We start from the raw sequence: 27,965 nt of genomic DNA on the forward strand, positions 1-27,965 counted from the left end.
CAAGCGGCCGGTAGGTTGAACTGTGAGTTCGGCGCGATCGTGAAAGCGAATAGTGATTGTTTATTTTGATTTACATAATGGTTTTTACCATCGGGAGTGTTTGTAGCGCAATAAATTGGAGCAGCAACTCGAACAAGACACCACAGCTGTCTTTTTTTAGGTTTCCTAAGGATCCTGAGAGGTATATAACCATCATGTTACTAAACTGTATCGTCAGGATTCACTTGCAAACTGTATGTGTATAAATGATGAATGTTTCGTTTTAAGAGCAAAAAATGGCTAGTTAATATCAGACGAGAAGACCTTATTAAGAAAGACCCGCTTTACCTGTATAATAATATTAGGCTTTGTTCGCTACATTCCATGAACACAGACAATAACAAACTCATGTGGAATGCAGTCCCCACACTGCTTGATATACCAAAACAGCCACCTCAACTGACGATGAAGAGGAAACTGCCACAAAGATTCGACAGCCAATCTAAAGCTGTAAAACAGTCTTATGAAACATAAGTAGCCAGTTCAACTCTCCCTGTACCAGTGCCAGGTTTGTGAGAATCATCAACACAGACCTGCTTCGACGATGAAGTGGTTAGAGTAAGTGCAGCTGTTCGTGTCTTACAAAAGCGTGTGAAGTGTCAGAATGTGCAGATCGCTAGACTTCTAGCGAAACTATTATGGGACAAGAAAAGTGCCTACAGACAGATTGTTTGAAAATTATTCAAATATTTGGTTTTTCGTGAAATGTAATCATCTCATTATAATGTTTTCAGCATATTTCTCCCACTATTTGTCAGTTGCTTGTCGCACTTAAAATATTATAAAGATGAAGGTCGTACTTGTGGCAACAGGCAACAATGACAAACAGTAGGCCTAGAGAACGATAAACGAGCTGTCCATCGCTTTTGCATGTAGAGGTACATGTCTGTGCTTCTTACATGTGAATCTGTGTGTTTATATTCTTTTGATATCAACGTGGTAAGCTGCAATTCTGCCCAAGTCACAAGTGTTTCTTCACGAATGTGTTGCAGCTTGCCACTCTATTCATGGTTTTTGTCCATAAATGCTCTTAATTTAGAATCGTTTTTAGAAACATACATGCCTTCTGATACTACAAAAACTCTTGGAGGCAAGAAACTAACTCGAATAATTCGGATATTACGTTGGAAATGGATGCAAACAAACATTATGCTTACGAAGCGTCTGACGTTCTCCTTACCTGCCGCTTGGAGCGCTAGTGTCGCTCTATCTGTCAAACGGCAACAACTTTTGCAGCAGTGAGTGTCGCTACTGTTATGTTAGACTGTGATGTCAACTATAAAATTTCCTACATCGACATTGTACCGCTCCCATCCGTTAAATGTCTGTGTCAATGTCACAATCTGAAACGCGTTGTGGAATGTTACGTTCCATTCTTTGAAGTCCAGTTGGTATTGTGAAGCGTAATAACACTTCACAACTACACGGAATAAAACCACCAGATGCGAATGTTTTGGGGTAGCTAACATGGCGGATCTTTCCTTGAGTCGGCTTCAAGTTTGTGACAACTCTTCTTGAGCCCAACGGTATTTCTCGTTGGCCTCGAACCAGTGATCTCTAATGAAGATCACTGCCTGACTTTTACCTTCATACCTGTTAAGACAACCGAGAAACGTATTCTAACATCCTTGGAATCGACGACAAAAGTTCCTTGCAGGTGGGGTAGCAGCAACACGATCTTAACTGAGACACTTCAGCTATTGGCCACCCTGTAAAGTTGAACTGCTTTGCTGATCAGTATCTCTGATGCACAAGTGGTCATTAGTAGAATACTGTCAAGTTTGAAAGTTGATCTTCACTAGTTTGAAGTAACTTCGAGATGAACTGCTTACTGAGTTGTTTAAGTAACTTTCTGTGAAATGGGCAATTCAGTTAGTGCGTCAATTCAAGTGGTGTACACATTGATGTATTAATCACTGTGACATACGAAGTCACAAGTAAGACGACACACCTCCTTTTTCCACAATGAAGATAAACGAGAAGAATTTGGCCGCATTTGCTTCCTCTGCAACACCAGTGGATAGGGAAGGCTGGCTTGTGAAAAGGGGTGAAGTAAACAAAGGTTACCAAAAACGCTGGTTCGTTCTTAAAGGAAATTTATTGTTCTACTTCGAAAAACGCGGTGATAAAGAACCAGTTGGCGTGATTATTTTGGAGGGCTGTACCATAGGTATGCTCTTCCTGTTTACATACTAAAAAAATAAAAAGGTTGTATTTAGGGCTCCCTCTCCCCTCCCCCCCCACACACACCACTCACGTTATTACCCAGTGTAAAATAATTAGGTAGCTGTATCACGCTCAATGTTTCCAAAAGAACTTTATTTCAAAAGTACAGTACATTTTGTGCAGTCAAACTAGTACAACAAAAAGAGAGAGCTTGCAAATTTACAATCTGCTTAATCACAGAGTTCTACAATCTGATAAAAAGATATTCAATCTAACCATTGTTTATGGTCCTGATTGGAATAAAAATGAATTTTTATTTTCCACAAAAGGCTAAATTAGCAAGTTGTATTACAGGTACTATAACATGAATAATCTGTACCAAAGTATGTACATATTGAAAAAATAATCATATATAATTATGAATTACAGTTAACTGTTTGTGTACACTGATTCCCTTATGAAAATTAAAAAAGTCAAGTGAGAGGGACACATGGTACCTCTCTTTGGATAATTTCACCATGAAAATGGCCTACTCTGCCAAACCAGCCATTGCAGTTGTGACCTCAACCACATTTATTTATGTATTATATGTTAAAAATTAAAATGTGTTGCATAGATTTGAGTTAGGATCACAGTATACTGTTACATATTAGAATCAGACTTATTGTATACTCTGAAGGAACAAAATAAATGTTTGACAGTGGCATTTAGCAATATCCCATTTGTCTCAATACTGATACATTATGAGTTAGGCTTTTGGAGAAGCTGTCATGTCAATTGCAGGTTATGGAAGTTAGGAAAATGATTTTCCTTTATGAAATTTTGGGCAGAAGTCGTTCATCTGGGTAGTGTCACATTATATGCTCTCCATCTCATGATATCTCTACTGATTTTGTAGCTCCATCTGCTGCAAGAAGAAGAAAAGTATCTGACAGACAAGCAGTTTTCTTTGTGTGTATTGGTGTTGATTCTGCCAAGATTTCTACTACTAATGGAGAAATACATCCATGATAGAGGCAGGCGACCATTCAGATTTGGCATGGCTTGGAAATATGGAGAAGTACATGTAATAAAGAATTGTGCAATCATCTTTTTTCTAAGTGTCCAAGATGTGCCAAGATTCCCTTCGTAATTTGAGAATGTTGATTTTTCCTCTACATTACAAAGCACGTGTATTGGCTGGAAACTGGCCAACTTTATTACATAATAATTTGCATGAAAATAAATACTGAGACTGTATAAGAAAAGAGATAATCTGCTGTTTGCCTTATTTATTGTAGTGTCTTCAGGGCAAAAATTTTATCAGTGGGTCACTGGAAGAGATCCTATAATTAGTTGCCTAGATAATGCACTTAATGTAGTTTTCGTGAGAAACAGATAAATTCTTTCTTAGTGTACCTTACTCTCACATTATTTTCAGAGTTGGCTGAAGACGAAGATCAGTTTGGTTTCAAAATTGTGTTCCATGGTCCTGGAAATCGTAGTTATGTTCTTGGTGCAGAGTCTCAAGAGAGCATGGAACAGTGGATGAAAGCACTGGCTTGTGCAAGCTATGATTACATGAAACTCATGGTTGCAGAATTGCAAAGGCAACTGGATGAAATGGAAGGTAATAACTTACGTGTACCACATGTAAACCTGATATTGGAGTGTAGTAGGTAGTAACTTACTCATACTACATGTAATTCTTGTGTAGGTGTGAGATTTGGAGCTGCATCCTCTCCTCCGTTTTATGCTTTTGGATTTAAGCTCAATCCATCTCATCAAGATCTCACCACTCATTTTTATTTCTTTCTTTGCCTCAACATCCAGGTTATTAATATGCTAAAACCGTTTCAAATAGTTGTATTTGTTGTACAACATTTGCTCTATTATGTGTCTGACTTCAAGCAATGACCTCTAAAATAATATCAGTTTTGTCATCACGATTTTTGTATTCCTTCTTGTTACATTTATGAGGAGTGTTCAGTAAGTAATGCAGCACATTTTTTTCTCCCTGAAAGCAATTTGGCTTTGTTCAGGATTCCAGTATACCACATTATTCACCATTCCTATTTTTCTACATAATCTCCATTCAATATGATGTTCTTATGCCACCTTGCTGGGAGGGTCTGTATGCCCAGATGGTACCATTCTACTGGTCGACTTCAGAGCTAATGTCTTGCTGCATCAATAACTTCCCCATCATCCATGTACTGAGAGTACATGCAGAGTGCATCCTTCATTGGGCCAAACAGATGGAACTCTGAAGGTGCAAGATCCATGCTGTGGGGCAGATGAGAAACAAAAGTCCAGAGAAGTTTTGTGAGCTGCTCTTAGGTGTGCAGACTTGTGTGAGGCCTTGCATTGTCATTTAGAAGAAGAAGTTTGTTTGCATTTTTATGCAACAAACAAGATGAAGCTTTTTCTTCTATTACTTGATGGTAGCACAATAAACGTCAGAGTTGATTGTTGCACTGGGAGAGCAAAAAATCAAAAGAAATTCTTTCAGGGTCCCAGAAGACCATGACCATGACTTTACTGGCTAAAGGTGCAGCTTTGGATTTTTTTCTTCATAGAACAACGTGGATTGTCATTTTGTTTCTGGTTCGAACTGGTGAGCCTGTTTCATTGCCTCCGACATAATTTGACAAAAGATTGTCATTATCAGCCTCTTAACATGCAAGCCATTTTTCACAGGTCTTTCATTACCCCTTTTCATCTTCTATTTGATAGCGAAGAAACCTTTGATTATCCCAACTGGTGGGCAAATGTATCAGCACTATCAACAGAGACACCCAGTTGCGCAGTGAGGTGTGTTATTGTGATCTGTCTAACACTTTCAATGAGAGTGTCTGCGTGTTCCAACATTGCAGGAGTCCCAGCTGTGTGCATTCAGCTGGTACGCAACAAGAACAGACTGGTTCGTGCGGCCTTGTTGCTGTGATGACAGACATCCCCCCAGGGACTCTAAACTGTTTTTTGAGTATGCGCTTGGCACACATGGGGCCCTGCCCTTAGAGTACTCCTTCATTTTCTGTGCTACATGTCTATCCTCCTCCTATTCTTTCTCTCCTCCCTTCGGGACCAGGTCTTGTGTACAATCGGGAAACCGAAATGTGTAAAAGTATGAGAAGACTTCTGATTTCATTTTTTGTCTCTCTTTCCTTTCTTGTTCAGACTTCTCATGTCCTTGCTTCACTTCGGCATTTTGTCTTTCATCCTTGCTGTGCATGCCTGATGGCTTGCTCACACATTTGATGTGTAAAGGGTGACCGGATACTGCGTAAGACCCAGCATCCAGGTCGACGGGTAGAGTTCGCGTGTACCCTCTGGTAAAGGCAAGGCCCAGGGACAGGTGTGTGTCTGATGTGTTATCTTCCCAATTGCCAGCTGGTCCCTCCGCCTGGAGTTTAAGAGGTGTGGCATGAGGTGTAAACAATCACACAAGGGAGGCCACAAGAAGGAAGGAGCTCAGTATCAGAGCTGTTGGCAATCATTAACGGGATTCACCTGTAGTGAGTACTCAACTCCATCAATGCAACATTTGTCTAATAAACGTAAATGAGATGAGACCAAAGACAAAACAAATCTTCCAGTTGCACCCAAATACCTTGTGGTGTCACTCACAGGAGGAGGTCAGGACTTTTCTGCAGAGTACCCGTTAGTCATTCAGAAAGGTGTGGATACAATTGCATGCGCTCTAAAAGTCCTGCCCTTGCTAAAGCAATGGAACTTGCTTCTAGAGGCAGGCAGTGCGCCTTTCAAGACCAAAAACTGCTTATTGTTTTGCACGTCCACAGATACTGCATTCATGTAGAGACTCATTGACCACTGAATCCTTCATGTGGTGTCATATACTCAATGCGTACCTGCAGTACATCGGGTTATGATGAGAGCTGATGCAGATTAGTGCCTATGCGTACCTTTTTGTTAATATTTGATCGAATGTAGCTCTCATCAAAAAACGGGCAGGCTATAAAGTCGTCAGCTTCAGACCCTACATACCAAACACGTCGTGTTGCAACCAATGTCATTGTTATAACCATACTCAGAAGTCCTGTGAAAATTCTGCTGAAAGTTTAAATTGCAGCAAGGATGTTCATGAGGAAATTTCCCACCTCCTTCCCCCCACTGCATCAACTGCACTGGCAACCATGCCGCCTCATCCTACAAATGCCCTGCATACCTCGATGAGTGAGCTGTTGAGGAGATCCGGGTGAAAAAAAATTAATGTTGCTTGCAAAATATTAGCTATCCAAAAGCCATGCATACATTACCTGGCAGTTACAGTACTGTTGTTGCTATGTCATGACCCACAAAAGATATGGCCACGCAGGCCTGCGACCTCCAGTTCAGTGTTGTGGTGCTAAGGTGATTTCCTCATCTCTGCACACTACAGTTGCTCAACACACCACAAAACCTTCGCCAACAATGGTGAGTTAACTTGTGATGTGACCAGAAGAATGGAAATTTAGAAAGGAATACTCCTGTGATGATTTTTGTGCACCTAAAGTCAGCAAAAATCTTGGTCCACATCTGACAAATGCAAATGTTCTAAGAAGTCAGTCTTCCTCTTCTCTAACAAAGAGATTCTCTACAACAGTGACACCTCTGTCCAGCTGACCTTCATTTCACCAATGCAGATCACCAGTTGCTTCTCCACCCAGGAGTCAGATGACTGACCCATGAAGGTTAATGGTACCTGTGAAAAAATAATGGAACAGGAACCTCCAGTCTCAGAACCCTGTAACCCATCCAAAATCTGGCACTCGGTAGCCAATGAACCAATTGACCCATAGAAGATAGATATCTTGTATCTTCTAATATGGTTCTTCCCCAATGTAATATTCATGGGGTCAGATCACATAGGGCAGGCTTACAGCTGCTATGACAATCATAGTGCCCAGTTGTTTTATGCCTCCAAGAAACAAAATCACACATTCAAGATGGCTTTGACTTCTTACACTTTACTCCTGTAACTCCAACTCACAGGGAAGTCATGACACTCATTCGGGATGACATCCATAACTAAACCATTTCATTGAACTCACAGCTACAAGCTGTTGCTCTCCATCTTTCATTTCCCAGTTGTAACTTTTCACTTTGTAATGTCTACATATCCCGTCATCTGATCTCAACAAGGCAGATGTATTGCAGCATTCTGGTCAGCTGTTTTGCTACTCAGCAACTTCAGCGACCATCATCCCATTTGAGACTCTCTGAGAACCTGCCCAAGAGCTCTCTCCTGATAGATTTTATCAACCGGCGTACCTCATTCCCTCTCGACACTGGTGAACACACATTTCTTTTAAATTCCACACATACTTTCTTGCATATGGATCTCTCATTCTGTAATGAACAGCCTGCCCACCATCTAGTGTGGTCCGTCCTTTCACTCACCTACTCAAGCGACCACTTGCCGTCCGTAATTCTACTGCTAACTCATGTCCCTTCTGTGTGCAAGAGCAGCCCCCTGAAGCTGACTGGAGGCTCTGTTGTTCACTGGCACCTTCAGCAAACATATCCACAGCAGTGATGATCAGGTAGACCACCTTACGAATATTGTCCTTACCACCGCAGAATGTTTCATCCCCTGAATCTCTTCCCTACTGCGACATGTCCCAGTCCCCTGATGGACTGAGGAATGCTTCGACGCAGTTCACGTGTGGAGATGTGCTCTCTGTGTCTTTGAATGCCATCCCACAAAGGAGAACTGTATTCATTATAAAGAGTTGTGCGCAAAGTGTCGTTGCATTATCAGCGATAACAAAAAGCTAATTGGATCTCTTTTACTAATTCTTTTAACTGTTTTACTCCGTCTTGTATTGTTTTGGGTAACCTACATTGGGTTTCTGGAATCAAGGTACATCTCCTGATTCATGGTTTGACTGTTGCAAATGATATTGTGGACCCTGTTGATATTTCCAACACCTTGGGTAGATGTTTGGAGAGACCTCGAGCCCCCCTGGTTACCATCCTGTCTTCCTACCTCGTAAATGATTGGAGGAAGCTTGGGAGATATATTTCCACTCTCAGAATCGTGAATTATGCAATACCATTTTTACTATTAGGGAGCTCGAACATGCTCTCACCTCGATCATGATCCTCTGCTCCAGGCCTTTACAGTATTCACATTCAAATGTTGCAGCACCTGTCTCTTGATGGCAAGCACTTTCTCCATCATATTGATAATCACATCTGGATGGACGGCTCATTTCCCAGATGTTGGCTTGAAGTAACTCTATTCCCCGTACTCAAGTCTGCTAAGGACAAACATTCTCTGTCCAGTTGCCACCCAATTTCCCTCACCAGGAGCATCTGCAATGTGATGGAACACATGATCAGTGGTCAGATGGTATTTTGGCTTGAGTCCTGAAATTTGCTAATGAATGCACAATGTGCAGTGCACAGTGCAACTGCTGTGCAGTTGCTAATCTCATCACCTTGTCAACCCACATTATGAACAGTTTTGTGTGGGAATGCCAGACAGTAGCTGTGTTTTTTGATTTTGAAGAAGGCTTAAAATAACTGCTGGAGGATGGGCATCCTTTGTACACACACACATGGGGCTTCCAAGGGCGTCTGCCCTATTTTATTCGGGAGTTTTCGGAAGACTGGGTTTTCAAGGTTAATGTGGGTTCAGCTTTATTGAACACTTTTGTTCAGCAGGACTGGGTGCCTCAGGGCTCTGCTCAGGTGCCTTTGCTCATGAACATCAACAACGGCTTCCACTTTTTGGGATTACTGAAGTGTCCGATTCCACCCGTCTGCCTTAACCCATGACATCATCAATATGACGAAAATGGCTATTCTAAGCTTCTCCAATATGGTGCCTATGACGTCACTACATGCACGCAGCAACAAACATGAAAATACATATAAATAAGACAATAACATCTCCCTCCAAAAAAACAATCACACTAACAGGACAATTGTGGGGAAATTGGGGGTTTTAGGTGCAGACAAGATAAAAAACCACACACGCACACCACAATCCCAAAACACAAAATGATGAACAAAAAGAAAAAAAGCAAACAAATTTACAACATTCCACTGCAGGAATCGGACACTTCCCGTGACCTGTATAGGTCAACCACAGGTGACAATATCAAAACACCAATACCTACAACTAGAACTATGAAAATTGGAATCAGACATTTCCCTTGACGTATATAGGTGAACCACAGATAACGATACCAAAACACCAACACCTACAACTGTGAAAATGCGAATCTGCCATTTCCAGTGACATATAGATCAACCACAACCATTGATACCCAAAAAACCAACACCTATAACTACAAAAAATAAAACCATAACCTCAGAAATCCACAAATCAAACATCCCTACATAAATTAAAACACGTTCAATACACGATAAATACACAAATCATCACAACTCGAGATGACTAGACCAAAAAAGTTACTTACCAACAGCAAACACACACACACACACACACACACACACACACACACACACACACACACTAAACGTCTTACCACACTACGAACAACAAACCAATAATACCTAATGGAAACACACAAAAAAAGAAATTGATAACTCATTGAAAAAACTTCCAAACCTAATGTTTCAAGTTACAAACACTGCCACCAACGACTTCACACATCCAAGACCAAGGCTCAAATAAACCCAATACAACACATTATACTAAGCACATACACACACATACCACCAGAGGGCACCATGAAACACAAGAAGACATCTAAAAACACAACCAACTCATAAACACTGTGCCTGAATGACATCACACACCAAAACACCCTTATGTCATGGGTCAAAGCAGACGGGTGGAATCTGACACTTCCATTGACCCCACTTTTTAACCAAAAAAACTGTCTGTCTGAACTTGTGGTGTATCGGAAGATCCACCTCCATTAGTACCAATCCCTTTTCTATTCAAAAATGGACTCTGGATGTCTTGTTCACTTATCTGCACAACCGTCTATGTTATACCATCTCAACACAATCTACCATCAAGGTGTATGTTTGGCCACTGGAGCTTTCTACACTAGCCCAGTTATGAGTATCTGTGAAGGTGTTGCCAAACTATCACTGTCATAGCGTTATCATTATCTACTCAGCAGATATATGTGCTGTCTGTCCTCTGTGCCCAACCATCCATCCTATCCGTCTTTTTTTTGAGAACTCCCTTGACTGCTAACATGGGGTAAACACAAATTCTTTGTTGCCTCCCAGAGTTGGTTTCTGTATACTGAATCAAAAGCTTAACCTTACATTACGTATCACATTTCCAATGAGTGAGAGCCCTTCACTGTCCTGGCTTCATGCAGAGATCCGCATTCATCTTGGACTTAATTCACTTCACAAAGCCATTACCGTAGATTCGACATATCCCTGACATATCGCTGTAAGTTTCTCAAACTTTTCACGCAGCTTGGAAACAGCACCTGCATCAACACTGATGGCTCTAACAAGGGGAGGCCGCCAATTGTGAAATTCAGATTTGATTCATACTGTGCATAATAAAAGCTCATAGACAGAGGTGTAATGTGGCAAAGCACCAAGATGCACTTCTCAGCCGTGGTCGAGAAAATTGACAGTTAAAAGAAACCATTGCGGTGAAATACTCTCTATGGTTAATACTTTTTTACAGCGTCGTGGCGCAGCGGTAAGCGCTCGGGTTCGTATTCCGAAGGTCGTCGGATCGAATCTCGCGCCATGCAACTTTTTATTATTATTTGTTTTTTGTAATTCACACACACACACACCACACACACACACACACACACACACACACACACACACGGCAATCAGTTGCAACAATTATGCATATAATTAGTTGTTGAAAGTCGTTTGTCGTGGAAAAATAATACTTGAAATAAAGCACAATATCACAAATAATATTCAAGTGTATACAATTTATTGGAAAGTTCGGTATACACTTGCACATAATTAACAATTAGTGACCAGAAGTGGCTGGAGTATCGCACGAACCAGAGTGATAGTTACCATAGAAAAATGGAAAGCAGAAAACAGCACGACATCGTGCACATCAAATAAACGGTGCGTTTTTACAAGAACAATTGTTTTTTAAATTATCTGTTGGGATACACACCTGATTGACATTCTGAAAAATTGTTCTATCGTTCATCAGGTTTGATGCATACCACGCGTATCGTATCATATCGGCAAAAATCGGAGAAGACAATTGGTGGTGGACGATGGATTGGATTTTTATACAATCGTCTCTGGAGTTGATGTCACGGTTTCGCTCAATTAAAAAGGCACAATTTTGAAGGCGCTTGATCAAATTTTTCACCTGCCAGTAAAAATACACGTTACACGGTTGGATGAAAGGAGTGCACTTTGGAGGAATGACTTTTATAGTGCACGTTGGTAACTTCTTATCATCCTGGAACATCTCATTGTATAACACCAGGTTCGTTGTCCACCCCAAGAGTCGATCAGAAGGAGAAATTCTTTCTTTTGTACATATAGTTGCAAAGCATTACGCAAGAAGTCCATGAACAAACCCGTTGTTAGTTTACCGTATTTGGAGGATGTAATAACAACTTTGGTATACTTCTTGGCGTACCTGTGGACTCTCGGAGGCATACGAAAACAAGAGGCAAGACTCGTCCAGACATCGTGATTGAATATTGTGTCGTATACGCATGTGTCACCTTTTTCATGTCGTATCTGATTACCAGGACATCCTTTGACCCTTTTTTGGCAACACTTCTGTTCAACGTAGACCGGTACTGGCACCCTGACAGACAAAATATAAAAATATCGTTTATATAAGAAATATACGAAATCTGTGTTGTCTATCCTATATCAGATTATCATATTCTATCGTCATGTCATAAGTCATTTGTGAATAGCTCTTTACGTACCTGTTTGATCAGTATTAGTTATGAAATCTTTGTCGAAGTTAGTTATCAACATTTGTGTCTGTATCCGAAATGTGTCCGCTGCGGCCAAAATTTCGTCTTGGGTAGCCGTCTCTTTCTGGGAAACAAATTTTGCGATTTTCCATTGCTGAATCCCATGCTTCTTTTTAAATTCGGTGACCTATGTTTTTGAAGCTTTGAAGGTGAAATCTGGGAACTGACTTGCAGCACCCAAGGCCCACTGCTGCAGGTTTCTGGTAGTAACTTGCTGGAAGTTTTGTCGAGCTTCTACGAAACGATCATGCACTCATGAATCAATAGTACAATATTTATCAAATTTGCTACCGCCATGTTTGATTTGCTCTTCCCACGTGGATAAATAGCCCATATTTGCCAAATGAGAGCACCCCTTTTTTTTTTTTGTAGAGTTTTGAGACTCCAGCCTGTATGTTCTTTGGCCAGATTGACAGCTCTAATTTTGTAATCCAGAGAAATATAGTCATACCCTTTTTTTTTCTTCTCGTCCGGATCGTATTCGTGTGATAATTCGTTGGCAATGGGACTCGTTACAATGTCTTCGTAGGCATTATTATCGTTGATTTCATTAATGTCTATCCGTTCCTCATCATGTTTTTTCGGCGAGCATTTGCAGTGTATTCTGGAACATTTCTTCCCCAATTACCATGGCTTCTTCGCTGATTGATGATGACAGTTTTGCTGTGATGCGATTACTGTTACGAAGGAGGCTTTCAAAATACACCAACACATCTTTCAATCGTTGTTTCGCCACTTCACTGTGTATAGAATCTTCTTCGATCACATCACTTTCATGCGAAGGGCCCAGATCGCTCTCCAATTGTACCGCCTCCATTTTTCTGTTTGTTTAACAGGGTGTACCAAAGCTCTCACGTATGCACTGATCTTAGACGATGTTACAAGTTGCACTAGGGTCCGCATATACCTTCTTTCAAAGTTAGCAGGCAACTACGCTGTTATGTGGCAGCTCGTTCTGGCCCATTCAACATGTGTCCTTAAAGTGTAACGAGCGAGTAACGGATTTTATATTTCATACGTGCCACAGCAAATTTGTGTTTGTGGAGTCTCTACTCTAATTCGAATGTTTGACTTACACTATACGTATTCGTTTCGGAATATCATTTCTACGTCTTCCGTTAACTATACGTGGTAAACATTATGAAGACAATTAATAACATTTGTGAAATGCAAATTTGTTTGCGGAAAACATAATGATGTTCGAAGTCGCAAGTTTTTCCACGACAAACGACTTTCAACAACTTATTATATGCATAATTGTTGCAACTGATTGCCAGGAATTTGAATTACAAAAACAAATACTAAAAAAAAAGGTTGCATGGCGCGAGATTCGATCCGGCGACCTTGGGATTACGTACCCGAGCGCTTACTGCTGCGCCATGCCGCTGTAGAAAATTATTAATCGTAGAGAGTATTTCACCGCAACAGTTTCTTTTAACTATCAATTTTCCCGACAACGGCTGAGAAGTGCATCTTGGTGCTTTGCCACATTACACCTCTGGCCATGAGCTTTTATTATGCACCGTACGAATCGAATCTGAATTTCACAATTGGCGGCCTCCCCTTGTAAGATGGCATGAGTTACAAACACTGCCACCGACTTCACACATCCAAGACCAAGGCTCAAATAAACCCAATACAACACATTATACTCAGCACATACACATATATACCAGAGGGTACCATGAAACACAAGACAACATCTACAAACACAACCAACTCATAAACACAATGCCGTAATGACATTGCACACCACAACACCCATGGTGTCGGATGTGCCTTTGTCATTGGCAACAAACATTTTAGATACTGGCTTCTAGAACGGTGCTTATTTTTTTTTCTTTTTGTTTAACTGCAGAGCTTTCCACCCTTTATCAGGTCACCAAGTACATCCAATGACAAAGGCTTCGCAATTGTATATTATGCTCTGATTCACTTAGTGACCTCCAGAGCCTCTGTGAGCTTTACACATACTGCTCTCCAGTTCTCCAGTTCAATGAATCCAAGAATGCCTCCATTTGCTTACTGATGATGGGACCAATGTGGTGTTCATGTGGGTCCTGCTCATGTCAGAATGTTGGGGGATGAAACTGCTGCTGCTGCCAAGGCTGCAATCTGACTACCTAGGTCTCTTAGCTGTTCTGTCCCTTCAGATGATCTCTGTGTTGTGCATGTACGAACATTGTGTCACTCTGGCATAAACACTGATCTTCACTATCTAGGAGCAAAATCTGGGAAATTAAACACCTCCCAATGGGTTTGACAACTTCCTCTTGCCCCTCTCGTTGCAAGGAGATACTTTCAGCTAGGCTGTGTATTGGACACTGTCATTTCAGTCATTGTTATTTATTAAGTGAAGACTCCATACCACTCTTTGCTTATTGCAATCAGCCATTGACAGTGCGCCATTTTCTGACCTAGTGCCTATTTTATAACCTTTTATGTTTTAATGTATATTTGCCATCTGAGTTATCTGATATTTTAACAGATACAGCATGAGGTGTAGATCGCGTTTTATGAGGGTTGACCATAAAATAAGGTTTCCAAGGACCTGCAGTTGTGAGGGACACTGTTATGCAGTATGTAGCCACGCTGTCATGTAGCTTGGTTGCCGCTTTCCCAATTTTCCACCCCAGCAAGCTGTCTGTGACACTCAGTCTTGGCTTGGCAGTCAATAAAGATCTAGCTCCCACTTGCTTTTCATGCTGGGTGTGAATTAATGCTACTTTAAAAAGTTGAAGGACCTTCACTGTGTGATCCAAAACAAGAGTCGAGGCATGCTCATGAAGGCAGTGCATTTCCATCCGGACAACACTTGTCCCCACATTGCCCACATCACAACCAATTTCATAAACAAATTTGGATGGGATACTGTGACACACCTGTCCTACAGCTCAGACATAGCCCCTAGTGACTTCCGTCTCTTCCCTGAAATAAGGAAACACCTGAGTGGATGCATTTCACGAACAGAGAAGAGCTGAAATAAGACTTTTAAGCTTATGCCTGCATCATAGAACCCTACCACCATTTCATGAAGGTAGCTTAAAACCTACCTTTGTGGAATGGCAGGAGAGTTCTGCAATGGAGGCATACATACAATGGTACACCGCGTCCAAAGATGCGTTGATCTCGACAGCAATTATGTCAAAAAATAAGTAAAAGTATAAGCTTTCTACACATGTATTATTCAGTGCCAATAAACATGCTTTTCATTGCGAAAAATAATTGGGAACATTATTTTACAGACAATCCTCATAATTTTTATTCGTAGTAGTAATATGGTGAAGGAAATTTAATTTTCAGCCTTTTTTGCAACCTCTTCAGTGGGGAAGTGATTGTTTTTTAGCTATTCCTAAACTGTAGGCTCTGAATATTATTGACTTCAGATTCATTTGGTAATTGGTCATTTTAAATTATGATGTGGGCTCTTATGACCTCAGCTGTTTTGTGCCCTGAAGAAGAAGCAGCAGCAGCAGCATGATGACAGGCACCTCGCTCAACAACTTGCCATGCTTTTGTTCACTGCCAGGTCTCCTCAGACAATCTGCAAGCACCTGCGAATCTCTGGTTTTCTGCCAAAAGAAACTCAATGACACCTCTCTGCTTTGAACACACCTCCGTTTCAGATGTCATTTTGAAGGCTATGTATAATGCTGCTACCTGTTGGAACTTCATGAAACTATAGGGGAAGCAGGAATACTTCATTATGTCGTGAACAAATTCCACATTTTTTTCATCTGAAATAAGCCAAAAAAATAATGTCTTGCATTACTTACTGATGTGGCTTGTAGTACCTCAAATTTCTGCATATGACTTGCTAATTTTACATTGAAAGCAATTCTCAGAGACAGTTTCCACTTCTAAGGCACTCATCTATTCCAAGTTTTGACAACTTATAATTGAAAAGAATGGTGGAATGTCCCCGTTGTCTGCTCTACAAGATACTTATATGCTGTCAGCCAAGAATTATATTGGTGTTTTTCTCAGTCAAACATTTTGTTATTATTATTATTATTATTATTATTATTATTATTGATGATGATGATGATGATGATGATGATGATTATTATTATTATTATTATTATTATTATTATTATTATTATTATTATTATTCAAAATAGGCTTGGGTACGAATCAGTGAACAGCTGTTTCTTGACATTCTTTTCTTGTCAGTGGCCACAGAATTTGGTTGGCTTAAAGAAGTTAGACATAAAAGAATGCTAGCAAACTAAAAGCTTGAAATTTCTTACCTGCAAATGAACACACAGTGACAGTTACACTTTAGGATGATTTGGGGGTAATTGGAGGGTCAAATGCCACAGTGGTGCACTGGGTCAAGTAAAAGCAATGCTGAGCGCAACCACCGAACCATAAACCAGACTCCCATAGTCAAGGCGGGATTGAACAAGGGCTCTGTATAGCTGCAGCAGCGTAGGGCTATCTGCACCCCAGTTGGTATTTTTCAGGCAACGGAGGGCATTGAGGTGCTGCCAGCGCTTCCGCTTAAGCTAATGAAGGTGAGGAAGCCAAGTCAATTGGACGTCGAAAACCAGTGCTAAAAATCGATACGTCTCCACTACAGTGAGGGGATTGTCAGTAAGGTAAAGTTCTGGTTCCGGATGAACGGTATGACGCCAACAGAACTACATAACACACGACTATGCGGCTGAAAACTGAAAGCTGTGGGCTACAGCCCATGACTGCGCCTTGTAAATGGCACCCTATAGGCGCCGCTCAGCAACGCCAGTACTGGTGGAGCAATACGAAATGCAGAAGTCATCTGCATACAGGGAGGGTGAGATTGACGTCCCTACAGCTGCTGCTAGACCATTAATGGCCACTAAAAATAGAGATACATGCAATACAGAGTCCTGCGGGACTCCATTTTCCTTTATAGGAGGGAAACTGTGAGAGGCACCAACTTGGACACAGAAAGTAAAAAGTGATAGGAAATTCTGGATAAAAATCAGGAGCGGGCCTAGGATACCCCACTCTTATAATGTGCCAAGGATTTGATGTTGGCAGGTGGTGTCATATGCTTTTCGTAAATCAAAAAAGACGGCAACAAGGTGTTGGCGTCTGGAAAAGGCTGTTTGGATGGCAGACTCGAGGGACACAAGATTATCAGGGTGTACGATTGTGGTTTGCGTCTGGTCTCTTCGGCTCATATATGTATACCCCCGTGGCGTATCTTCAGCTGGATTTGGCACAAGGCCCGAAAGACTCGTACCTTCCTGAGGCCCTCCGCCAATGCTTTCTTTCCATCCTTGCCGCATTTCACGGCTCTGACATACTCTATACCAACGGCTTGATGGTTACTGGTAGAGTTGGTTATGCTTTTACTCTTGGGGATTGATCTCAACAATGCTCAATGCTGGATGGCTGCAGTGTTTTCACTGCAGAGCTGGTAGCCATCTCTCGCGCTCTAGAGTATATCCGCTCCTGCTCAGGTGAGTCCTTAGTCATCTGTAGTGACTCTCTGAGCAGTTTATCAGCTATTGACCAGTGTTTTCCTCACTCTCGTCTGGTGATGGCTATCCAGGAGCCCATCCATACTCTTGCCTGTTGCGGCCGCTCTGTGGTTTTTGTGTGAACCCCAGGTTATGTCGGCATCCTGGGTAATAAACATGTTGACAGGCTGGCCAAACAGGCTATCAGTGAACCGGCCTTGGAGATTGGTCTTTCGGAATGTGATCTCCAGTCAGTCTCACAGCAGAAAGTCCTGGTTATGAATGGCACACCCCACCTTCACCCAAAAAACTTCGGGTCATCAAGGAGACTACAGGTGTATGGCACTCCTCCATGCAAGCCTCCCGCAAGAACTCAGTTATTCTCTACCAGGTTCCCATTGGCCACACCTGGCTGACGCACAGCCATTTATTGCGCCGTGAGAACCCACCTTTGTGTCGCTATGGATCAGTGTTGACAGTGGTCCACATCTTGTTGGACTGTCCGCTTGTAGCTGCGCTCAGGCAGACATTTGTGCTGCCTAGTACGCTCTTGCACTTTTTGCAGATGGCGCTGCAATGGCAGGCTTAGTTTTAGGTTTTATTCGAGCAGGGGGCTTTTATTGTTCAATCTGAGGGTTTGTCTCTTTTATTTGTTGAGTCTGGCCTTTGGCTTACAGTTTTCAATTGGGGATTTTACTGCGTCTCTTGGTGGCTGGCTTTTCCTTTTTTTGTTTCCATGGTCTTTGTCTGTGTTTTTCTTGTTCTGTGTCATCCCTTGTCCTCTCCGTTGCTTGTTTGTATTCCTTGTGGATGCTTCTCGGTCGTCGATAAAGGGAACGATGACCTTTGAAGTCTGGTCCCTTCAACCCCACAAACCAACCATCCTAAAGGAAGGAAAACTAGATAGGCTAAATCTTTACAGAGAATGCAGAACAAACGCAAAGAGAACAGTTGTGTTGAATGCACAAAAGTATCCTGACAGACATTGTCCAACAAGTGACAATTCAGCTAATGTGCAAATAATTGTTATAGGAAGGGCATTGGAATAATATGCAAATGTTAATGAGCAAGCCTACAACGAGTGGAGTGAGGTGATATTTTGGGAGCTGTTTCTCATTATTCACAGAGCGAAATTCCCCTCAGGTGGCTCACGGTTCTTTTGTTAGTTTGAGCAGGGCACTCATCGGTCCCCGAGCTATTGCAGCCCCTACTTCCTTACCAGGCTGCGTTTTGTTCCCCTGCCCCTCCATCCCCATTCCTCAGTCCTTGCCCGCTGCCTCATCCTTTCCCTCACTTGTTGTTACTTATGTCATCCTGGTTATCCACACTGTTCTACTGTATTTCTGTGGTTTTGTTCTCCTCACTTTTTTTAAAAAAAGTTTGGCATTTTTGGGACCCCTTTGGATTTTGACCACGACTTCTAAATTTTCTCTCTGTAATTTAAGCGATTTGGGCAATAATTCCTTCCTAGTGTCATTGGTTGGATTCCTCTCCCCCCCCCCCCCCCCTCCCCCCTTTTCTTCCCCACCATAGCCTCACGAGGTCATCATTACTTGTAGTCAGTCTGTGTGGTAGGGCTGTTATTATTCATATGGCTGAGCATCCTGACAACAGAGGGATCACACTTCTGATAATGAGCTGTTGCCTCTCCGTATATGCCTAGGAGTGATTGTTTGTCATTCTGGAGCAATGGCCACCGTGCCAGATGGCTCTTGCTGTGGCTGGGTGGTGCCCTTGGGGCAGCCCCTGATCTGAGTGGGTCGTATCAGGGCAGATGCTTGGCATGTGCAAAGTATCAGGCTCCAAATATCTGGCCGTTCTTCTACAGCCATCTCTTCAGTTGGTAATGGATCACTGAACACTGCTTCTTGTGAGCTTATAGCCTTCTCGTCCGTGGCTACACTCTGGGAAGAGGACCAAGCTCGCCAGCTTGGAGTGAAATATTTTCCCCGCTACCTGCTCTACTCGGATGGACAGGAACACATCCACTGCCACAAAGCCATTATTTTAGGTGGAAAATATCAAAGACAAGTTGGGTGAAGAGGAGTCTCTCAGCAAGATGCGGTCAGGTTCCCTGTTGATCAAAACTACTACTGCCACCCAGTCAGCAGCTCTTCATGCTTGTCATCACTTTGGCAATGTCCTAGTGTCCATTAAACCTCACCAGTCTTTGAACGTGGTTCAGGGAGTCATTTTTCATACAGACCTCATCCTTCAAACTGATGAAAAACTTGGGACCAATGACCTCGCTGTTTGGTCCCCTGCCCCAAATTAACCAACCAACTTGATGCAGAACTCCGGGTTAATGTGGAATGATGGTGCGTTTCCCATTTTGTTCAGCATTTGCAGAAAGGTCTTTAGAGCAATCACACTGATACCAGTGTCTTTATTCTGGCTTTTGAGGGAGATAGCTTCTTAGAGAAGGTCAAGGTTATGAGTTATTGGTGTGACATGAAGCTGTACATCCACCAACCATGATGTGCTTTTGGTGCTTGAGTGTCAGCTACATGTTTTTCTAATGTATGGTGGGCCCTCCATGTGGTGACTGTGGACACCTACTCCATGAGGGGAGCCCTTGTGTTCTGCCACTCCTACGTGTTGTCACTCACCTTATGCTCTGTCAGTAACTTCTACTTTTGTCTACGTCCATTCCCCCTCCTCCCTCTTCCTTAACCCAGTCCCATCCCCCCTCTCCTCTCCTCCTCCCCTGCAGTTTCCACACCCTCCCCTCTGGGTGCTGCTCCCCTACCAGCTGAAGAAGTGCCCCCTTCTTTGGTGTCTGCCGGTGGTGAGGCTCCCTCTCAGGATCCCTCCCCCTGGCGTCTCTCAGGCCGGAGGCCTGCTATCACAGCTCAGTCACAGGATGGTCTGTGCGCCCGAGGTTACCTGCCCTCTTTTCGTTCTGGATCTTATAGAAGCATGCTCACCCTCTGTGTCCTGCCCTCTTCAACCTATGAAAGAGGAGGAGGAGGAAAAGAAGAAGTAGTAGTAGTCAGAGGATAAGCACCTCCCACAGCACCCCGGAGAGCCATTTCCCCCCTTGCAATGTGTGTCAGACCTCTTATTTATGGATGTGATCCTGTCCTTTGTGATGGATGATGACCCGACAGCGTGATTGGCTCCAGCCCATGTACTTTCCATTTGGATACCTAATCTGTGCTTACTCAGTGGAAGTGTACCACTGTCACCTCCTTATTGCCTTTTACACAGCAGCTTGTGGCGTTCTCCAGCAATCTCATTTTACTGATACTTGTTCACCAACTCTTGTGGGTTCTGTGCTTTCTGTCTGAACTCCATTAACCTCCTGAGGGCTTCTGGTGCCGCCTGCACATTAGTCTTTGTGGATATTGTTAGTACATGGATCCCACTTTGTATCCCATTGGAAACAGTTGCCATCCAGGTTCACTTGGATTCTGTGGTCTCAGTTTGAAGTCTCTATCTTCCTCCTGACAGGACACATACATCTGCTGCCCTAACTGCTCTCTTTCAGCAACTCTCCATCTCTTTCTCCTTCTTGGCGATTTTAATGCCCATTACCCTCTGTGGGAAAGTGCTTTTTCATCTAGTTGGGGGCTCCTTATTGACCAATCTCTTATTTCTTGCAGACCAAGACCTGTGCCTTCTTAATGATGGTTTCCCCTACTCATTTTTGTGCCCCGTATGGTGCTTTCTCTGCGTTTGATCTTTTGTTCTTTTCTTTCCCACTTCTTTTCCATGACTCTCATTCCCTTCCCACCTCCTGTTGACCAGATTACGCTGCTGGGCTTTCCATCGGCAGATTGGCTTATAACTATATCCCAGGTCATGTTTCCACCTTCTTTGTGAGGTTTTATTGATGCAGTCATCAGTGATCTGTCCAATACGGTAGTCCGCACTGCTGGCGTTGCCATTCCCCATTTGACAGGCCACGTGCACCATCAGCCAGTTGCATAGTGGAGCATGGCCATTGTCACCGTTATCTGTGATCGTTGTCGCACAGCCATTCCCACCATTATCTGTGATCATCATTGCACCTTGCAACATCTTAAGTGGCACCTGCTCTCCACCAGTCTTATTATCTTTAAACATCTTCTCTCCAAAGCCCATTGTTTAATCAAACAGAGCAAGTGGATGTGTTGGAAATGCTTTGTCTCCTTTCTAGCTTCTTTTGTCCTTCTGTCACAGTTGTGGGCTACACTCTGCAGTCTTCCATTCTGAGCCTTGGCCTTCCAGGTGGCCTTCGTACAGATTCATCAGTTTGTGGAATGCCTCATAACCCATTTTGTGATTGCTTTAGCATCTGCTTCTTATTCAGCTGCCTTCCTCCGCCGGAAACAGTGGGTTGAACCTTCCCACTTATGTTTTACCCCTTCTTATGGAGAATCCTACAATCAACCTTTTACTGAATGGGAGTTTCATCTGTCCCTCTTTTCTTCCCATGCTTCAGGTTCTGGCCCTGATTCTATCCATGCTTCAACATCTGAATCCCCCACGACAACAGCATTTCCTCCAGGTATTTAACCATATTTGGCTACAAGGCATTTTGCCCCGTCGTTGGAGAGACAGTATTGTAGTTTCTGTCCTTAAGCCCAGCAAGGATCTGTCGTCACTTGATAGTTACAGGCCCATCAGTCTGACCAAAGTCTGCTGCAAGTTACTTTAATGGATGACAGCTCATTACCTCAGTTGGGTCCTCAAATCTCGAGGCCTTTCATCTCCTTATCATTGTGGCTTTTGGGAAGGATGGTCTCCGATCATTCAGTTGCTTCAATTGGAAACTGCAGTTTGGCAAGCCTTTTCTCAGTGCCGCTATCTTGTCATAGTTTTCTACAGTCTTCGTAAGGCCTCCGACACAGCTTGGCACCATATCATCCCTCCGTATGCTTCGCAAGTGGGGTCTTCGAGGCCCTCTCCTGATTTTTATTAGCTAGTTCCTGTCCCATCAGTCAGTCAGAGTCCAGATTGGCACTGTTCTCACCTCTCTGTGGACCCAGGAGAATGGCATTCCATAGAGGTCCATATTAAGTGTCCTTCTTTTTCTCATTATTATTAATGAATGTATGCTTCTGCCCAGCAATTGTTCACCCCTGCTCTGTATGTGGATGATTTCTGTGTTTGGGTTAGTTCCTACTCAGTGGCCTCTGCAGGACCACATGCCATCCGGTGTGCTTCCACGTGGACACTCTCGCACGTTTTCAGTTCCCTCCCCTTAAGTCAAGGATGTTGTATCTCTGTCACCGTACTACGGTCCATCCCCTTCCCCATATTTATCGGGCATTAGTTCTGTCTCATCCAAACTATGTTTGTCAAGTTTATAGATCAGCTATTCTTTCCACACTGCTCCTCTGGAACTTCATGAGAAGATTCCTCCGCAATGAAAAACACCTGCTGAAAGATGAACGGAGAGTCTGATTGCATTTGAGGCATCAGCCATTGCTGCAACATACCCAATTAGGAATATTCAGTGACAGTGCTCTCAACGAAGAAGAATGTCCCGTACAGTTTTCGACGTGACAAGGCACAAAAAAATTTACCTTTGGGGTATCATGCTTAAATTCAATGCATTTGTGTGGATGCTTTGTACCCCAGATTCAACAATTATGCCTGTTCACTTTGTCATTAGTGTGACAGTAGCTTCGTTGCTAAAAGTTAAGAGATCAACAATGCCATCCCCATCCTCATTCAATTGTTGCAACTGCGAACAAAACTCAAAACGTTTGTCTTTGTCGTCGTCATCCGTTGAACAGCTGTAATGCACTTGTTTCTGTCAAACTCCAACACAGAAAGCTCGCTCCGCACCTGAACTCGCCATGTTTGCAACTAGCTCAGCAAATTACCAAACTACACTGTGGTGGTATACATGAAAAAAACTTTCAGGGTTTCTTTTCAGAATGACATATGTATATCTGTACACTGCTTGGTTCTTGTGCAATAAATAATTGATAGTGTTCCCGGCCTTTATGTACATTCTGTATTTTATTATTGCTGTTATAATTAAAGTTATAGACATGTTAAAGGTATGTGTGATCATGTGCTTGAGGAGGGGGCACAAAACAGTTACTAACTGTGACACCCCCTCGTCCTCCAGATCCAAACCCTGGATCTGCTGCTAGACTGCCAGGGTGTAAGCTAATTTACATGACTGAGGAGACAACCCTACTGTGTTAAACATGAGCTAAGACAACAGACAGACACTACACTTAGAACCAGTTGAGGCACTGGGAACTGTAAGTGCCTAAAGAACACCGTCGTCAATTTTGAGGTAGTTGGCATCTATTGAACAAACTTATCTATACTGCAGACCCACATTGTATATTTGAACAATCACAAGAAGTGTTTCACTAATTTGTGTGATATTCACTTCCGTATGGGCCCACAGCACAAAGTACAATTCTGTTGCTGTGCACTGCTCAGTTGTTCCTTATTGTCCCCAAAATAATTTATTATGTACATAAGATATGTAATAGTACTTTGTACTCAGAAGTAGATTGGCAATACTATAACATACTGTTCACTGGAGTCTTGAGAGGTCACTATTTTCTGCAGGCCACATTGAGAGAAAGCACAATGTCTCATTCCCCTACACTTTGTAGAGTTTTGGCAAAATCTAGTGGCCAAATATGTATATGGAAGTCAAACATCAATCTTGAAACACTTATACTACATTTCATGCCTGGAGTGTGGACAGTTTTATCTGATCCCCAAGTCACAAAAGTTGCTTAATGAAAATGATGATAGTGAGTACCATAAAGCTTTGGAATAGGTCATGATTTTGTCCTTTATGTTCTGCTACTAGTTTCATATTAATTACAGACTTTACTACAGCAAAAAATGTGCTGTTGTCAGCAGGCTATAGATGAAAATTTTCTGAATCAACATTAATACTAATAGTCATTCTGAATATTTATTAAAATTTCATAATATAAAGTGAGTAAATGGGTAAATTATTTTTCTTAAGAAATATGCAATGTTGAAACTTTAAAAAATAAGTGAAACCTACGAGACTTACAGTTTGCTTATAAATTTGGTAAGTGTGGTCATTTATTTGAACAGTGTAGGAAAGACAGTTTGCTACTTACCATAAAGAAGATAAGTTAAGTTGCAGACAAGCACAATTAAAAGACACTTAAAGCTTTTGGCCACACCTTCATCAGCAACAGAGAAACACACACCATTCATAGACAAAACAAAGCACAGCTTATGCAAACATGACCGCCAACTCCAGCAAGGCTCAGGATCCTGGAGCTGGCCAGCATGTGCGCGTGAGGTGTGCTTGCTTTTGTGTATGCACAGTGTGTGTTTCTCTCTTGCTGATGCAGGCTGCGGTCAAAAGCTTTATGTAAGTGTCTTTTAATTGCGCTGTCTGCAACTTGGCATGTCTTTACAGTAAGAAGCAATCTGTCTTTTTCTACCTGGAATTTCCATTGTTTCTTTTATTTGGAGTAGGTCATTAAAAAAATGTGCACAGATTGTATTAATTCCCACAGCATCATTACTTCATAAAAAGTAATATTCCTGTAGGATCAAGAATTTTGTAAATATAACTAACGTTGATTGCATAAATAATTTTGCTCTCATAGTGACAGTTACTGGATGTCACTCCAATATGCAATTTTTGGCCAAGTATGCATTATACATCGAGGGAAAGCCTGATATAGTGTATTGCACAGAGCTGTATTGTTGTGCATTGTTTGCTGTATTGTGGAGCATTCACTAAAGTGGTTTGAGAGACTGTAGTAGTGTGTGCAATTTGAAAGAGAGGTTTTTGGTATTTGATGTCTAATTACTGGACAAACAGATATGTTTTGTGAGTTTTGAAACATATAAAGAGATTTCTTATAGACAGAACATGACAGTGAAAAAGTTATGTTAATGCATGAAATGACTGCAAGATATGGAAGCAGCCTCATTGTTCAGTACCCAAACTAAGTATTCAGTACCCGGATGCTATTCATTCAATCTGGAAATGGAGCTAGAAATATTTTAAATATATTTTGTTAGTTACTAATGATTATATTACTTCTTTCCAGAGTGTGAAGTCTTAAGTAAAAATGCAAGTAAGAAAATTGTACCTGAGAGCCGTGAACACAAGCCATCGGATTCTCCTTTACCACCACCTCGACAGCGACACAATCCCTTCAACAGAATACAACCAGCTACAAGTTTGGATGGCCAGAACGGCTCTGGTTTTCCACACCATTTCCGTTCTCATAGTATACGGTCAGCACCAGGCAGATCTGATGGTACTTACAGATCCTATGAGAATGTTCCCCGAACTAAAGTGACTTTCAGAGATTTACATACCGCTTATGGTCGCAGAGTTCTGACTGATTTCAATGCATGGCGACACTCAAAAAGATTAGAGCAGGAGAAGAAGCAGGTGGCAGAGTCATCACAAGACTTACTCATAACACTGTAAGTCATTCATAAACCACAAAATCACTGTGGAGATATTAATCATATTGTTGAGACTGCTATAATAATAGATATTCTGTGCTTATTACATTCAAAATGCGTTGCTGCAGTACGTGGTGTGTAATTTATCTTATTTATTATTAGGGTCTTGAAAACTTGAGCAGTAAATAAACATAAACAAGTCATACTTATCAGTTGATGAATTAGGACCAAGTGAACAGATTAAAGCAAATGGCAACAAATTAAAAAAAATCTATCTTCTGTTAAAGACAATGATCATCTGGTAACTAAAAGCTGAGTTTGAAGTGAAAAAATCCATCATTCATGGAATGAAAATAGTATCACTTGATTCTTTGTCTTCAGAAGCTAATGTTATTTTGCATGTCTCATGACCACAAGAGTATTATAGCTGTCTAGGAGTATATTATTTTCCCCTCATTACTGCTGTATTAGTTACTGACTAATTTAGAAATGTAGGGGCAAAAGATGTATAATTGATGAGTAATGTCTATTTTGATTCTTGTAGCGTTTATAATGTGCACATGTGTAACACTTATTGTACAACATCTCAGTGACCTGATTATTTAACATATATTTTCTTCATATTATTTATAAGGCTATGTAAGGTATAGTTGATTATTATAGAGAAGCATTAAATACATATATTTTCTTAGTGGTTTTGATGTACAATGGCAATGGCTGTTATGCAAGCTATGTTATAAAAGTCTTCCAATAGAAATTGCCTCTTGTTATTGTACATATAAGTAAACATCCTGTGTTTTGTTTCTGTAATATTTATGCTGTGTATAATTATTATTACATTATACAATCTGTAACTGAAAGGACATAACGTAAAATAAACTCATTGATCGAATGTCCTTATATTTATCGTGCATCACACTACACTTTTAATGCACAGTGGAACCTTGCTTAGACAACCATAAGGGAAAGAAAATTGCCCTAGAAATGAGACGTAAAATCATTGAAAAACATAAATGCAGGGTGAGTGTTAGGATTTAGCATGCACATACAATTGATCTACTTCAACTATTTGTATTATCCTCAAGAAAAAGGAAAAAAATTAAGGAGATAGATGCTTCAAAGAGAGTGATGAGAGTATCTAACAGTGGTTTCGTATTCTAGACAGTGTCGAAATGCTGTCTTTGTATCAGTGCGTGAAAAGCAATTGCAAGGCTACACTATTAACAAGAATGTCATTTGTGATAAGGTGAGAATGTTTTTTGCCAACCTCATTAAGATGATGTCACAATCGTCAGCGGCCAAAGGAGTGTTTATATGAAGCCATGGGTGGTTCGAGAAGTTTAAGAGAACAACTGGCATCCACAGCGTTATGAGGCAAGGCAAAGCAGCCAGCCCCACACAAAGGCAGCAGAGAACTTCTTCAGCAGCTTCAAGATGCTCATAGATCTGCCACAAAAGGTTTTTAATCATTATGAGACGGGTCTGTTCTAGAAAAAGATGCTGAAGTGTACCTTTATAACAGTAGAGGAGAATGCATTGCTCGGTCAAAAGCCAATGAAAGACTGTCTCATGCTGCTATTTTGTGCCAGTGCAAGTAACTATTTGAAAATTACTCCACTAGTCTTCAAGAAGTCAAGTCCAGAAGAGCATATTAAATGTGATGTGGAGGTCCAACACAAAGGCTTGAGTGACATGTGATCTTGTTTGTGATGGGCTCAATGAAGCATTTGGTCCTTCGGTGAAAAAATATTTGCTTGAAATGGATCTGCCACTCCATTGTCTTGCTTGTTACTGGCAACATTCCTGCCCATTCTCCAGGTCTACAAAACCAGCTCCTTGAATAAATTCAATTCGTCAAATCCAATTTCTGCCTCCCAACATTACTCCGTTACTACAGCATGTGGGCCAGCAGATTATTTATAACTTTAGAAAGCTCTACACTAAAGCACTCTTTGAGCATTGCTTTGAGTTGACTGAAGCTAGCAATCTCACTCTGTTTGTTTTGGAAATATCATTTCAACGT

General features: G+C 41.7%; 1 protein-coding gene across 1 annotated transcript; it reads left to right on the top strand.

Moving 5' to 3' along the window:
- Nucleotides 1-1,276: 1,276 nt before the first annotated feature.
- On the top strand, nucleotides 1,277-26,834 carry LOC126336829 (sesquipedalian-1-like). Its single transcript, XM_050000897.1, has 3 exons — nucleotides 1,277-2,209; nucleotides 3,626-3,814; nucleotides 25,576-26,834. Exons 1-3 carry the CDS (start codon nucleotides 2,005-2,007, stop codon nucleotides 25,962-25,964), a joined length of 783 nt encoding a protein of 260 aa, XP_049856854.1. The 5' UTR covers nucleotides 1,277-2,004; the 3' UTR covers nucleotides 25,965-26,834.
- Nucleotides 26,835-27,965: the final 1,131 nt, after the last annotated feature.

This window comes from Schistocerca gregaria, chromosome 1, assembly GCF_023897955.1.
Source record: "Schistocerca gregaria isolate iqSchGreg1 chromosome 1, iqSchGreg1.2, whole genome shotgun sequence".
Classification (NCBI taxonomy): domain Eukaryota; kingdom Metazoa; phylum Arthropoda; class Insecta; order Orthoptera; family Acrididae; genus Schistocerca; species Schistocerca gregaria.